At 42.7% G+C, this 17153-nt stretch overlaps 1 protein-coding gene across 2 annotated transcripts in view; it reads right to left on the bottom strand.

Moving 5' to 3' along the window:
• CHD9 (chromodomain helicase DNA binding protein 9) overlaps positions 1-17153 on the bottom strand; it is a 2123706-nt gene that overhangs the window by 1786152 nt on the left and 320401 nt on the right. For both annotated transcript variants that reach the window (XM_078670246.1, XM_078670247.1), the window contains exon 5: positions 13136-13473. In XM_078670246.1, coding sequence (XP_078526372.1) covers positions 13136-13473 — 338 coding nt within the window. The remainder of the gene's footprint in view (positions 1-13135; positions 13474-17153) is intronic.

The raw sequence follows: 17153 nt of genomic DNA, 5'->3' as shown, positions 1-17153 counted from the left end.
TGACCTTTTACGACCAAATTGAGTGTCTGAAAGACCGGATTAAGAAGAAGGCTAGAAATGTGGATAGGGCTGGAATTCAGAAGATAAAGTTTTCACATTGTTCAAGTTGAAGAGCAGGCCCTTAAGGAGAGTGAAGCAGTAGGTTTAATTCACCCAAAAATATTAAGTTAGATTTGGTGACTGCAAGATGGCCTAAAAATTGTGCAAAGTCAGTCAAATAGGACATGGAGTCAGAAGAACGATACGGTTAATGAAAAGAAGTGTTCACTATTTTGTAAGACTAAAATAGACCCTGATTGGCCCTCCTTCAAATTGTACAATGGGAGAGCACAGGAGCCACAACGCTGCACTGACAACGCCGCCACCGAGCCAAGAGTCACCTACCTGGAAGCTCCCTTGCTGGGAGAACGCCGCCACCGGAGCCAAGAGTCATTTACCTGGAAGCTCCCTTGCTGGGAGAACGCCGCCACCGGAGCCAAGAGTCATTTACCTGGAAGCTCCCTTGCTGGGAGAACGCCGCCACCGGGGCCAAGAGTCAATACCTGGGGAAATCGCGCCGCCGCTCCGGGACTACAGTTCCCGGCAGGCAACGCGGCGGCGCGCAACAGTGACGTCGCGCCAGGAGGCGCTTCATAACTGCGACAGAGCCGGCGGAGCGGGGGAGAGCACAGGAGCCACAACGCTGCACTGACAACGCCGCCACCGAGCCAAGAGTCACCTACCTGGAAGCTCCCTTGCTGGGAGAACGCCGCCACCGGAGCCAAGAGTCATTTACCTGGAAGCTCCCTTGCTGGGAGAACGCCGCCACCGGAGCCAAGAGTCATTTACCTGGAAGCTCCCTTGCTGGGAGAACGCCGCCACCGGGGCCAAGAGTCAATACCTGGGGAAATCGCGCCGCCGCTCCGGGACTACAGTTCCCGGCAGGCAACGCGGCGGCGCGCAACAGTGACGTCGCGCCAGGAGGCGCTTCATAACTGCGACAGAGCCAGCTACGCGGGACGCGAGCGGGACGCCCGGGGCTAAGCCCGGGCAAAGGGCGGGCCCGTTTTAGCCCGTTCTAGACTGTGAGAGACTGGACTGGGCCATCCCTCTAACTCGCAACTTTTAAATTGACTAGCGGCAAGGTAAACTAATTTAACATTTTTTGTGTCACTGGCCTATTGTTAGTTATCCATTGCTGGGGTCTGGTTGTGAACTATCGTCTGTACATCATGTCTAAGCAAAAAACGCCTGTCACTCCGGCTAACACCATGCACAACTACCTAGTCCAGGTAGTGACAAAAATCAATAATAACCGGAGGACCTCCTTAGGTACGGGGGATTCGCCACCCTGTGCCCAAATCAATCAATCAGGGGTGTCCCAGTCTGCAACTGATGATCTTATTGTCTCCGACCCTAGTGAAGTCTTAATTGAGCATTTAGAAATTAATGGTTCAATGATTACAATGGACCACCATTCTGACCCCTTTACAGATCTGATCAACTTAGATGACCAAGACAAATCTGTGTCAATGGAGGAGGCAGCAATAGAAACTATTACCTCCCCAACACCTGTCCCTGCCCCGAGAGCAAAAAAAGGGATTACTAAGGCGCCACCTAGAAGAGGTGGCTTACGCTCTTCTAAAAATAAACCCGCAACCCCACCTAGACGAGCAAAAAGAAAGAAAGAGGAAGGGATTCGGGAAGAGGAGTATGAAAATGAAGATGGGGAGGATATCCTTTTACTTAAGCTAATGGACACACTAGAGTCTAAACTACTAGGTTTAATGAAACCCCTCATATCAAAGGTTGACCAATTAGTTACTAAGGTCAACAAGCTAGAATCCCTGCTAAGGAAAACTAATGAGGGGGTGGGTGAAATACCAAATCTAGTTGCTTCAAAAATTGACCAAATGGAGACTGTGGGAAGAACAACAGGGGTGACCAAGAATGCTGGTTCACAAGCTTCTCCAGATCATGTCCAATACGCTAGCCCCAGGAATGATACTAACCCTGGTACGAATCTTCCTTATGAGTCAGTCCAATTAATGAGTAATAGTATCCCTGAGACCCTAAACCCAGAATCTGCCCCAGTTGAACTAATTGTTGAAGCCTCGCCCCTTATTTTAGTACTAGCTAACACACCCTTGCTCAAAACTGGTCAGTTCGAATCTCCTGACTCGTTAAGAAACAAGGCTCTCCAGTGGTTGAGTAGTAATATGCACATATCCCCCTGGGGTAAGGAAAAATTGTCAGACGACCTGCTTACAGCAAGAAGAGTTAGGTGGATAGGTACTAAGCCAAAGAAATTTCAAGGGGATTGTGTGGTCTTGAACTTCAAGGGCCCCGATGTCTTGCCCGATGTCCTACGGAATATTCTTCCTCCACAACGTAGGACAGCTGAAATAGTTCCACTGACTCTGGATTTCTTCTACAGCAGAAGGGGTCTAGTAGCAAAGTCGAGTATACTAAGAACTAAATGGACAGTAGTGGGAAATAGTAGGGCTAGAACCAATCCAGCATGTGAGTGGGGGCTAAGCTTGGATAATCATTACTCTGTGTTAACGGATCTGAATGAGTGTGATTGACTCGCATATGTTTCTTCTACCACCCTGAATGTGTGGACGGGCCGAGGCCGTGCTAAGATTGCCATGTTAGATGAAACTATACCAGTCCCAGTTGAATCTTGTACTCCCGATTTGGAAGAACAAAGCCGAGCTCAGATGGATGAGGAAAAATCATTGGAGGAAGTTGAGTCACTATCGAGATTGAACAAAAATGTAATACTAGGAGTAGATCCTGCAGAAACACTGATCATTCCCGACATTGCCCAGACGTACTCCCAGCAGGCTAAACCAAAACTACTAATCATTTCATGGAACATAGCCGGAATAGCTAATAAGCTAAACATCCCTGACTGGGGTGATTTTATTAATCAGTACGATATCATCATGTTCCAAGAAACTTGGTCGATTATCCCAATTTTTAGGCAAGGGTATTTAAATTTTTTTATCCCGGCAATTAGTAATAAAGTGGGACGTCCCTCGGGGGGCCTGTTAATTTGGGTACGCCAAACTTTGAACTGTTCGGTTAAGCAAAGGTCTATTCCCTCTAACGATATTTTGGCACTTGATTTCTCCTGGCAAAATGGTCATCAACTAGCCCTGTTTAATTTGTATTCAAGGGGAGTAGCAAGGGGTAAATCATCAGAGACCCTATCGTGCCTTGAGAACAATATTGAACAGCTACCAGACCCCTCTCACATAATTATAGGCGGGGATTTTAATACCACCTTCGAGCCCTTGGGTGAGGAGGATAAGGTCCTGGCTGAAGATGAGGACTCCAAGTGGGGTATACCCCAACTAGATATCCCTGTAATCAAGACTTGGAGCACGGTAGCAATACAACTGAAAAGTTTTTGTCTCTCACGAGGACTTAGAGCAGTGAATGGCCGGACAGTGTCCGACTGTAGGGGGAAAAACACCTTTGATAATGGTAGATCTGCAAGCAGGATAGACTATATACTCCTAGATGTAAGGCTCTGGGACAAATTGGAGGATATGGAAGTGAAGGCTAAGATTGAAAGCGACCACAATCCATTGTGCCTGACACTACATACTTACAATGAAATATCTGACCATCCTAGAGAGGATCACATGGTCACACAGGATCTAGTATGCTCCAATAACTCCCGTTACCTGAAATGGAGCATGCTCTTAGAAGATCTCGCTAAAATAGAGACTCTAAAGAAAGTAGTAGTGGGTGAAGTTGCTAAAATTAAGTCCCATTTTGGACAGACTAACTTTATCAACTACATGATGACTGCCCATGACATATTTTTCACCACAATCCAAAGTTTCTTCCGGAAAAAAACCTCTGTAAGTAAAATGAAGAAACCACAAGACACTAGGGGGTGGTACGATAAGAATTGCAGGGCAGCTCGAGATAATCTCGGGAAGGAATTAAGACTAGGAAGGCCTGAAGCAGTAAGGCTGGCGAGGAACCAGTATAGGCAGGTTCAAAAAATGGCCAAGAAGCGTTGGGACGAGGATTGTTGGCAAGAACTTAAGGAAATCTGTGCCTCCAAGGATTCAAAGCGCTTTTGGGCCTCAGTGAAATGGGCAAAGGGTGGCATAGCATCCCAGCCTGCCAATAATGTTGCAAAGAACAGCTGGATAGAATACTTTCAACCACAGTATGCCCGTAATCATATGTTTAATAATGTTAACCTTCCTCCACAAGTCTACTACAAAACACCCCTATTTGTTGAGGGGGATGTGAGTGTTGTATTAGATTGTATAGCAGGGGGGAAAGCGCCAGGTATGGATGGTATTCCGGCTGATATTTTTCTATCTGACCGGAAGTCCTGGTGCACCTACTTTACAATGTTGGCCAATGCAGTGGCTATGGGAGGGGAAGTGCCTGCCTCTTGGAAGGGAGCAGAAATAATTCCCATATATAAAAAAGGTGACCGTTCCCTGGCTAAAAACTATAGACCCATTAGTTTAATTGATACAGCTCAAAAGCTAATGGGTCGTCTAGTTCAAAATAAACTGCAGCAATGGATCGACGCCAATAACATCTTGTCACCTTATCAAGCTGGGTTTAGGCCTTTAACCAGTAGCGTTGACCAAGTTCTCCATTTTTTAACAATTTATTGGAGAAATGTCACCCTGAAGAAGGGGACATTGTATGCAGTTTTTGTAGATTTAAAAGCCGCTTTTGATTTAGTTCCTAGGGAAAAACTTTGGCAGACCTTGGCGGATGTAGGCATAAAAAAGGAATTGCTCACACTCCTCGTTCGCCTACATGAAAATAATTTTGCAAGGATACGATGGGGCAAACAAGGAGAGGTAACTGATTCCTTCCCGGTTGAACGTGGGGTGCGGCAAGGATGTGTCCTAGCCCCAACCCTCTTCTCCATTTATATAAATGGTATTGTTGAACATCTAGAGAAGATTGCTAGTGATGCCCCTGTAATAGCCGGCTCCCGTGTACCAGTTCTCATGTTTGCGGACGATACATTATTACTTTCCCGCACCCCTAGTGGGTTACAAAAAGTAGTTGATGCCTTTGGTGTATATTGTGATGATAAGGGCCTAGAACTAAATACCACCAAAACGAAATTTATGTGCCTTAATCAACAGTCCTCGTTTAAGGGTGTAATAAAATATAAAGGAACACCCTTAGAAAGAGTGGACTCTTTTTCTTACCTAGGTATCACTCTGCAAGAAAACATGAGCTGGAAACACCACATAACTACAACCCTTCTAAAATTTAGACAGTTATCAGGTGCTATTTCGCTAAAACATCGCACTTCTCTGACAAAGCCTTTGAATTGTGTCATGGAAATTTACTCTATGAAGGTCCTGGGGGCTTGTCTATATGGCTCTGAACTATGGGGCTTTTCAAACTTGAGCGATCTGGGCAGAGCGGAAAATAGGTTCCTAAGAGGGGTTACAATGGTCCCCCAAAGTACCCCAATGATCCCGTTAAAATTAGACTTGGGCAGAAAATCAGTTGTGGACATAGCGAGGCTTCGGCCCCTCCTGTATTGGAGGCGAATTATGGTGACTCCAGAGTTAGGCCACTATGCAGCAGCATTGATGGATGTCATCAAATTCGACCGCTTCCATACTATCCCATGGCTAAGGGAGCTGCGGGGTCTACTTACAGAACTGAAATTGGGCCACTTATGGGATAATAATGATCCATCTGGTTTCCCCTCAAAGGAAAAGCTAAAAGATCTTTATTGGGAGATGATATATCTTGCAATATTTAGTGACAGTACAAATGTAACGTTAACATCTCGCTTTTTAAACCTAAAAATGTACCCATCATACGAATGTTTTTGGGACCTAATTGAAAAACCGTATGATAGAAAACTGTATTTCCAATTTCGCATTGGTACATTACCTCTAAATGCGTTTAAAAAGCATTGGTCCCAGATATGGGATGAACATTGTCACTATTGCATTGGGGAAATTGAACACATCTCCCATTTTCTGTTTTGTTGCCCACTGTACCTGGCCCCCAGACGTAAGTGGTTAAAACCGGTGTGCCTAAAGTTGGGAACCCGAAGTCAAGCTGAAGCCCTTAGGATACTTGAATCTGATTGTACAACATTGTATGTGGTTGGTGTAGCAAAGTATTTGGCTTGGTCGTGGTTAATTCGTACCCGATCATTATTGGCTACTGTATCATAATGAAATTATGCATATCCATAAATTGTTCTATTGCAACAAATTGTATGTTTTTAAACCTATGAAATATGTTTTTCAAATTGTAATAATGTGCTGTAATTTTATGATCTTTTATCATGTTTATTCGACATCAAATGTTTAATGTGTATTTTTAGAAGTATTTTTATAAGTAGTATTTATTGTATAGGGTTAGGTGAATGCTTTTATGACAAAATGTCGAATAAAGCTTATAAATTGAAATTGTTACAATGTTAATGGCAATGTCAGAATGAGTAATAGTAGCTTCTCCTCCACCTAGCTTCGTAATGCAATGGACTATATAAATATTATACTTGGAAGGAACTAATTTATTCCATAAAGGATTCTGCTGTTCGGAAAGCCTTGTTTCCATCTTACATTATGTATCAGCCACTATTTGTTCAAAGAGGTCTGCAATCTGGTGGTGATAAGCTATAACAAATCTCACTCTTGGATTTTAAGGTGCCTCATTATCTAGAGAGGCTTTTGGTTAGTGTTTTCCAAACTCTCATTATCTTCATCTCCTAATTGTATCTTCATGATCTGCTGTGAATAAGGAAAAGCCTCTAGAAGGACCTTCAGAATAAAGGCCTGTGTTTTTAGAACATAGTCTTTACCAGAATCTGACTTCTTTTCCACCAATATTAAAACTGAAGTAGATATCCAATAACATATTATCCTAACAAATTAAGAGAAGCTGTGCACTAAAAAAAGTAAAGGTAGAGAGCTTTAGCTCGAAAGGGAGTTGCTGGATTTTTGGTGTAGTAGTTGAAGTACTATTTCAATTTTTTCTAAAGTATCTATCTTGCTACTATTCATCTTTCAGAAGATTTATGAGGAAATAGTAAAACACTGAAGGGGGTCAGAATCGAAAAAACCCTCCTCTGACAGCAAAAGAAATACAACCATACCGGAATGCCCGAGTGTGTTGAGCAGTTACCCTGTCGTATTCAATTATGTATATCTCGAGATGATGCTCCATCCATTATCATACTAATATTTACATTGTTTACCACAGAATAACAGTCATTCATTGGTATAAATTTAGCACCAGCGGAAGTGACTTAGATTGACTCAGCAACAGATTCTACAGCAATTACCTGAGTGTTAGTTATCAGCTCCTGCCTTAATTGATCAAAACTCTTAAGATAGACTATTTCAGGGTTTACAGAAATATTAATGCCAACACCTCTCTTTGTTTTCGCAAACAATGCTAGTAGACTATTTTAACTTCAAGAAATTGGATCAATTACAGGTATGAACTTAGTGGAAATAATTTTTTTAACGTTTCGACCTTTTCCAACCGAACTTTGTGATGAAAAGAATGGCCTTATTTATCCCTATGGTCCTAGAACAAAGTTTCTTCACCAGCAACTTGATGAATCCAATATCGTCATACAAAATGGAGTGTCGCTGGAAATGGATCAACAATTCCAGCAATAAAAGACCCCTTTCCGATAAAGTGTGCAACTGCAATCTCGCAAATATGACGGGGGCAGCCAAAAAAAAGGTCAACTTTGAATTAAAGGGGATTGATTTTCAGACACCACTATTCCAGCAGACTGCTATATTTAAGGCCACCAGCCAGAACACTCTAATATTGCAGAGTGGTTTTTGCCATCATGTTATTCTTCAGGAAAAGGGGATTTCCACTCCCTTCATATTTGACCAGTTATTTGCATTACTTTATCTCTATCTGTTGAGGCACAGTGGACACTACGAGCATTTCTTTCTTTTGTAGCAATTCTTTTTGGCCATGAGCTATGGCCCACTTAAATGCGATCATATTTTTTTATTTTTCCACATCTGATCTTACCCTGAGACTTGCTTTAGTTCTTACCCACCCCCCACCCTTCTTGGTTGGCTTTTAATCTACCTTGCGCCCTAAAGAAGATGCGACCCTCACTGAAACACGTGTCAGCTCTCACTTAGGATTGGATAACAAGGACCAGAATATTTGATTTATATAATCGTTTTGGAATCTAGTGATCCATTATGCAATATGGAATTTATGTAATCTGTGTGATATCTACCAGAGAAGTATATATTAGTGTACAGCATAAGGGTTCTTGATTTTGGCCCTTGTTATTCACACAAAAACTTTACATGTTTCTGATTTTATAGAGATTTTGCAGTATGTCTACTGATGATTGACATGTATGATTTGAATGATATGTATGTAGTGTGATTGACAGTTTGATTGTTTTGCTGGGGGGATTGAGTTTGGATTTCTCCAGGGAGAGTGTAAATTATTATTAGTATTGCAATTGTTGTGTTGGTACCCGAAGGGACATTGTATATATTTCATTCTTGTGTTTACTTTGAATATGCTATAAGAAATATTGAATATTTCCAATAGAAATTATGTTTATACATCTTTGTAAACAAAATTGTTGTTTGTGTTGAATTACTTTGCTCGATTGCAGCTTCTTAGCATTCTAAAGTTATTGACGAGATAGTTTGCTTTACATAATTTGACTAGGCAGGTTTCTGGTTTGGATTTTAGACTTTAGGATTGCAGTAATGTAACCTCAAAGTCTCTTCTTACAGCTACGTCCACAATCTGCATCGCCAAGCTCCATTTTGCAGTGATGGGACAGGCGGGAGAGGGACATGTGAGACTCAGTGGGATTGGCTCAAGCCTAGCGATAAAGCACCGCTCTGTCAAAGCACAAATGCAATCTCACTGATCTAACAGTAGAACCCACAAAAATAAAATATAGTTAAGTGCAGTAAAGCACCACCAAAGTCTCCTCCTACAGTAGCATACAATATACATTTCATAATGCCAGTTTGCACGAGAATGACTCTTGTTGACTGCCAGAAAAACGGTACTTCCTTAAAAAAACAGTGAAATATGTGCCCACACATGCAACAACACTGGTCCAAAGTTACTACAAAAAAATAAATGCATCAGAGTACACTGGCACTAATTAATACTTGTTTAGATGAGGCCACACAAGTGGTGACCTCACATGGATGTATGCCAGAACAATCAAAGCCATTACAATAAATGGCTTTACGTAACTGTTTTTGCAACGAAAATGCCATTACAACAAACGTCTTTTACAACTGATATTTCTTTACCACAGATGCCTTTACAACGAAAATGCAAGTATTTTACAGGTAAATATAAACCTTACATTATTACCCTATTAGCCCACAACCCTTGAACCCTAAGAAATCCCTTGTCACCCTAAAAATTCCTTTACTACCTAGAGTCCCATACTCACCCTAAACCCTAAAAAATCCCTTGCCCCCAAAACACCATACCCACCCTAAATCCTAAAAATTCCCTTGCCACCCAAAAACCCATACTCGCCCTAAATATCTTAAAAATTCCCTTGCCACCCAAAAACCCATACTCGTCCTCAAAAAAAAAAAAATATATATATATATATCAGCTGCTCGCATTCACAGAACTCATCCTTAGAAAAACGAAAGGCAGACCCAGGTTTCTTGTGCAAAAACGGGTTTATTCGGCAACCGCCCGCACCTCCACCATGACGCGTTTCAGACTCGTCCGAGTCCTTGATAGATATATCCCTAGCTCCACACTTCTGCTAAGTAGTCTTGGCACTCTTTCAAAGGTTCTCCCGCTTTAATCTCACGCTCCCACTCCAAAAGGGAAGGACCAGCACTCACGTTGGGTAAATCCCTGTTATGGATTTATTTGCACACACAAAATATAACTCACGTGTTTCGGCGTGAGCCTTCGTCGGTGTCAACAGGCGCCGCTTCTACAACCACATTTGTTTTCAATTAATTTCATCAAAAGCGAAGATGGACAATAACAGTAACAGTTACAAATTTTACAGGTGCCCTCTTGGAATGTGCAAATTCCTCATTAAATCATTGTGCAACGCATTAATTCATCATACGTGCTGCTGTGTACAATTACTTTAACCCCTTGCGTGCGGACGGCCACCGGCCGTCAGACGTCACGGTGTGCGGAGGACGGCCTGGGGCCGTCCCAACCACGCCCACGCTATAAATCACCCGCACCGCGGCGGAAATTCCGCCGCGGTTAAAGCGTTAAAGCGCATAACTATTAATTTCGAGTTATTACCTTGATTACTCATTTTCGACCTTTAGCCATGTTACAAATTCGGCCTAGATGCCTAAAAAGTGTAGGGCACCAATATGGTGCGTGTACTCAACCAGAAAGTCCTTGCTAATGCATGTGCCATATTTGCACTTGATTATGCCCTGGATAGGCATTAATACCTCATGTTGAATACATGCAGATCACCAAATTCCTGATTCAAATATTCGTTGTAACTGGCGAAGTGTTTTTTTATAGTTTGTGCTTTCACCCCTATATATTGGCATCTAATATATATATATATCTGCAAAGATCGCTGTGAACAGCCGCTCACCCTCCTTCGGACGCTGGTGCCTGCAGCGGTCACATCACCGCTAATTACATCTCCCCACAAGTAAGTCTTCTTCAGGAATATGAAGTAACTTCCAGCGGCACACTGGAAGTTATTTCATAATCCTGAAGAAGACTTCCTTGCGGGAGATGTATGTATACATACACATATATATACACACACACACACACACACATATACATATATATATATATATATATATATATACATACATATATAAATATATACATAATATACATATACACACACACGCACATGTATAAATAATTTCTAATTGCCTGCAAAATACTTCTATTTACCACGATTTTCGTGGTAAAAGGCATCCGTGCTACGGCACATTTGTTGTAAAAAAAATTGTTTCTAAGGACTAGACTGTAAACGCTTTTCCGTTGTAAAGCCTTGTGAAGGCTGTTTCCCCATGTTATACAAATTTACAAGGTCTATCGCAACGTATATTTTTAATATACAATGGAAGCCAGTTTCCAGCCCAAAAAATAGTAACAACCTCAAAGATATCTACAAATGAGAATGTAAATTTTAAATGTCACTCCTTCAATTATTTAACTATAAATGTTTATAAATGTAACATATGTATTTACTTATGCACTCTGAGAACCCAAATGCTGTGCACAGTACATCGCGAGCCAATGCAATTATTAGTTAATCCGAATATATATCTAATGATTCGTGCCTACCTTAATGTGTATATCTTATTTTAAAATGAAAAAAATTGTGCCAATGTCTAGCACGTGTTTGTAAGTGGACCGTGATTTAATTACACAGAGTTATCATGGTGTTCATTTTAAGTTGAACTATTTAGTAAACTTAGATCAACGGAGGTTATACTCGTGTCACATGAGGCTGGCAGAGCGTTCCTAGGAAATCAGTCAACAGGAGCTATCTCCTAGTGGTGCATCAACCTTGGAGAGTATGCACGGGTACCTTCCCTTGCACTACTTTGCATTCAAATTAATGCTACTTGAAGAAATCTCTTGTGCATCGTGTATTTCCTATACTTCATTATAGCCAACATTCCGCCAGTTTGGTGGAGAAGCAGTATCAACGGGAAAGCACTAAGGAACTGCAAATGCTTCTATTGGGGGAGAAGTGAAAAAAATATCCTGCGGATCCATTAACACACTGTAGATTATTACCCGACAAATCGGTCTATGCCGTTGTGCACTTTGAAAGCTTCTTGTCAAAGCAACATGGTACAACATATCAAATAGGTTTCGTGTTTATCACACAGGACTCCTACTGGCACACACACCACGCCTTCAGAGATCCTGGGCAGGAGGACGGGCGTTCGCTTACATCGCTCCTAAAGCATGGAACGAACCCCCACTCCACATTAAAGCCTCCTCCTCTCATCTTGAATCCCTGAGGAAGCCGAAGACCTGGCTTTTAAATTAACCAACCTACCCTAGGCAGGGCTAGGCACACATGGTCAGCGCCAAGATACCCTCGCGGGAGATAGTGCGCTTTATAAATACACACAATATAAAGTCATGCACAGGTTGCATACTGGCTTGTAGTAAAATGCATATCCTGGACAGGATGAAGTGTGTCACTGCGAAATGTACAGTGTTCTCACAATGTAATGTGCATTAATGACAAACTGCTTGCTTGGTGCAGTGGAAGTTGGTGCAAACCTGTTGCTCAAAGAAGTTTAGACATATGCTACTTAATAGAAAGGGGACCAAAAACTATTTCTAACTTAATGACTGGCATTATAACGCCCCACTTATTAAAAAAAATGATATACTACAGTTTGAAAGCCGGTCAACCAAAATTGCAATTTAAACAAAGGACTCGTCCAAGAAAACATTCATAATTTACTTGCTGCTCAATTCTGCTGCACAAAGAGATCCCATGGGGAGAAATTCTGGATTCGTTCCAAAAACTAACCATGCACATAAGTAATATTTTCAGCAGACACATGTTGTACTAGTCAATTCCTAAAACTTGCAAACATCTACCCCAATGACATGTAGCAATGAAAATGATGCTGCCTTCAGCTAAACTTTTCTTGCAAGCGTCCAGCTAACAGATATGCCAATTCTCAAATACATCAACTAAATAAATGCCACATGCAAACAATGTACAAATGAAGGAGGTGAAATAAATTGATAAAAACTGAAAGGTATCCATGAACAAAATGTCAGTAAAATGAATAGTCAAATTACTTCTATTTCAGATGGCTCAATTCACCGGATTTCTGCCTTTTTACTGTCAGCCCATGTAAAAGATTCAATAAGTAAACATCATTGATAAATGTTAGCTAGATCCAAACCTGTGTTACTGTTAGAACGTTTAACAACATTATACACATACTGTGAGGCCTTTAGGAATACTGCTTGAATTGAACCGACAAGAAGGTATTTGCACTGCATTATCAAACGGATAATGCAATTTTATACCGGACGTAGAAACAACAACTTATGTACAGCAGCCCATCCAACCTCTGACAGCGCTATAGGTTTTAGGTCGACATCTTCAGTGGCGCAAAAGTCTAAAGTGCATTCCCAAGGTACTCACCCAATTTTTGTCTTCTCTTTCTGCTTTGACGACAGACCAGTTTTGTTTTTTTTGCCCTCCTTGTCCTTCGGCTTAGATTTCATTTTCCGCCCCCTCTTCTCTGTTCTTCCTTCAATAGAAGCAGTAGGGAAATTTTCGGGACTCATGACCCGTGGAATGTTCCGCTCCCCTCGCTCCTTGGCCTTGGCTATTGCCTCCGATATGATACGGTTGGCCTTCTCTTGCTTGCTCTCAGTGTCCACCTTTTTTTTCTGCCTCCTCTCCGATGTTACTTTCACCTGGGTATTCTGCAGCTTGGAATATGTCCCTGAACCATCAGTCTTCTTGATGGAAGGAGGCTGCAAAGAAACAGAAGCACTCATTACAAACTAGGCATTGAGGGTACTTTGAATAGCTCACATTTTATTTAATTTTTAGCAGAATGATAACATTACTTTGCTCGGGTACACGAGTGTGAAATGAATCACTGATGTACGGTTCCTGCTTTTTAAGCCGATATCCCCCTCAAAATTGTGAACTAGTCTTTCAGTGATTTTCTGAGGATTCCTTGGCACTCATCTTATTAGCAGCACATTTACTAAATATCATCACGTGCACACACAACGTAATTCCAGGTTAAGACTGATACTTCGCTGCAGTTGCCTTCTGCACACCATTCGTATCCCATCAAAACAACATTTTCTTACGCATAGAAAACCCCGAGCCAGTGCTTATCAATCATATTATATGTAAACTATGCACACACAATGTTCATGAAAAATATTTCAAATGCTCTTTCCCTTACATTTTACTTAAAAACACTTCACACCTTTGTATAGCTGTAAAAATCTTTATCAGAAATCTAACAATCGGTCAAAAATCCTATAAAATGCAGAAATGAACATTATCCAGCTTTAGAAATGTCAGGGACCTCCCACACCGAAATACCTGCATCAAAAAATATAACAGGACGTCACAAAATTGTGTCATTTTCTCACCCTTGGATGTGCTTAAAACTGCAGCGCATTGAAAAGCCACTGGGATTTGCCATGCACATTCTGAAACCGAATCCAGCGCCCTTCCCTGGGTACATGTTCTCTAAGCGCCTAGTCCAAGGTTTCCCAGCTGTGCTGCAGCAGTAGGAGTGAGACAGGGGTTGAGATCGCGCAGCTGAATGCCACCTTAGGCCCGCGGGCTATAACAAACAACCACGGCTTCAGAAAACAGCAACAAGCTCAAGATGGCGATGCAATGCGACTCCCGCCGCAGCAGCCAGTAATAAGGAAGGTTATTCAATCCCATTAGCCTTTTAGCCCAAGTGAACCCCTCCTCCTCCCCCTCATTCAGGCTTTCACTTACCCTTCCTCTTGGCCTCTTCACTGAAGACATGGTTGGCATCAGACAGTCGCGTACCTCTTGCTTTTCCCCCACATCGGGCAAAGCTCAGTAGAAAAACATTGAAAAATGATTGCTGCTAAACAGCCCGGCAGCCGAGATATGCGCAGCCCTCCACCTATACACATTGTAATTTAACATATCCTATCCTCCGAAAAGTACAGTCCACCGTGCGTCCAATTCAAGCAAACGGGAAAAGAGCAGGCAATCTTCCCTGAAGAGCAGATTTTCCACAACAGCTGTAAGCAAATAGCCAGATTCCAACAAAGCAAAATGAACGCACAAAGCATCAAAATGCATCAACATGAATATTAGAGATGCCGTTAAAAATACAGAGTCGTTCTGCAGATGTAGGCCAGCAGATGGTGCTACCCGTTATTATTCTATTACACTTTGCAATTTAACCCCCGCTGGACCGCTTCTTCCTATTCGTGCGTTTAACTATTACACTCCGTCATCTCAGTTTACAGAAACGCGAACTCCTAAAGGGAAAAGCAGGTTTAAGAAATACAGGAATTAAAAATGATAGCGTGTTTACTATTGCTGATGGCAGTACTAGGGTAAAAGAAAATGTCTAACCCGCAGCAAGAAAAATCGCGATGAGTCGGCACATAAACGGGTTGTTCTAATTATGCTGTAGTTGCATTTAAAAGCTAGTTTGCAAAGGTCTTTCCTATGTGAGGGATAATATCATATGAATACAAAAAGATCATAAGCTGTGTGGTTTCTGGAACAATCGGGAATTAATTTGTGCTGTATTGAGGCAGAAGGGTTTGCACGAGAACAGCACAATCTTAAGGTTGAATTCAAGGTCCAACCTGATTCTCTGCAAAAAACACAAAAAAGAACTATGAATCGTTCAATTTTATGGCTAAAATCCAGTATTAATGTGACAATATACGCATTCCAATGAAGAACACACCATATTAGTTGAATACACTATTTGATATGACTGAGGTATGTACTCCGACTTTACAATACATTGTTTGCAATGGAGAATAAATAAGTTAAGTTGAAATATGTAAAAGATGTGCATAATGGACGAAGACCACATCTCAAGCAGCTGCGCTGAAAGCAAACGTGCAGGTTGATAAGGTATGGGTTTTGCCATTACGTCCCTTTAGTTAAGAATGTACTTATTTACTTCCTCAGTTATGTGGACAAAACGTCAAAACGCACTTTGGGTCAATCGTAAAGTGCCATACTGTTTTCCAATTAACTGTAGGAGTGGTTAGTACAATCACTACAGTCCTTCCAGCCGTAATCCCATCATATTTTCATACTATCCCCCTTCGAAACCTGAAAAAAAAACCTCAGTTAGCAGGTCAGGCAAAAATGGTGCTCTAAGGGGCGTTGGCTGGCCACTCGAGATGGCGGTCACTCCTTCCAGAGCTCCCGCACCCCGCAAGCAATCCAACATTGCCGCTGATAAAATTGCGGACATGCGATTAACTTTTGGCTCCAGTGACATGGCAAGACATTGGTGGCGCAAGTGGAGCGACCTACTGAACCGATTGACGGTGTGCCAGTGGGGAGCGAGGCGACCCGCGGCCTACTGACTCCTTGAGGGCCAAAGAAGATTTCAGCAAAATGCCACCAGCCACAAGGGCAGGTGGACGGCCTCCCTTGCTTGGGCTGGAGCCCAATCCCCTCTCCCCTGAAAGCCTGCAGTCTGTAGTAAAAGGATGATACATAGTCCAGCTGTACAGGTAGAATACTTCTTTATTGTAGCTTGGTTGCAGGATAGAAGAGTAGGAGAATATAAGAAAGTAAAGCGTAGCTCCACCAGGAGCAGGCTTCAGTCTGGTTCCACCAACTGCCTTTCCAGACACACACTGGCCCCCAGGCATTCTGTGATGTCATCATACATTCTAGCTGAGCAGTGCAATGGGAAGAGCTAAGAAATAGTTTACTGCACAGTCCCAGATCAAGAGGAGAGTCTGGTGTCTGTGAGCACGGAGAGCAGCGGCCCCCGGCGTTGGGTAGCACACCTGCTGATGTGCACGGTCTGGAAGGAGAGCACCTCCTTTCAAGATATTCGGCTGCAGGATCAGGCTGCGGTGGTAAAAGGGGCTGAGACCGAAGCGTCTGTGGCAAAAAAGAGGCAGCAGCCGGTTCAGGATGCAGTGTTTTAAAGGCCCACTGCTCTCTTCGACTAGCCCTAGGACGCTACTGAGAGTGACCTGCGTTCCCTCAGGCCCTTGCTTTTTGGGCCGGGAGCGTGAGGTGCAGCGGCAACCTATCCCCGTGTCCCTGAGCTGTGGGAGTCGACGGCCGTATCGAGCTGTGTGGCGTGGGCCAGGGGCCAGAGGCCCCCCTCTCCTACCCTTGACTTGGGGAGTTTCCTGGTGACCAGTCAGACCCGGGCAGGGAGGCCGTAGGGCCCGGTACTCCCCTCCCTTTAACGCCAGGGTAATCAGTGGCTGCGGAAATGGTGGGGCTTGTGTGAGGTATTAAGGATTGAGAGAAACAGCAGCTACATCAGGCCGCAATGGGCAAGGCGACAACATGAACACAAAACTAAAAGTCAGTGGAGGCTTGGTGCCACAACATTTATATCATCATGGTTAGTTTTTGCAGCATTTCTACCAGAAGGCCCTGTGTGAGCCATATCATGGTATTGGCTGCCTAGACAAGATCGTGG

The sequence above is a fragment of the Lissotriton helveticus genome, chromosome 12 (assembly GCF_964261635.1).
Source record: "Lissotriton helveticus chromosome 12, aLisHel1.1, whole genome shotgun sequence".
Lineage (NCBI taxonomy): Eukaryota > Metazoa > Chordata > Amphibia > Caudata > Salamandridae > Lissotriton > Lissotriton helveticus.
This window is presented reverse-complemented; position numbering and strand designations above follow the sequence as displayed.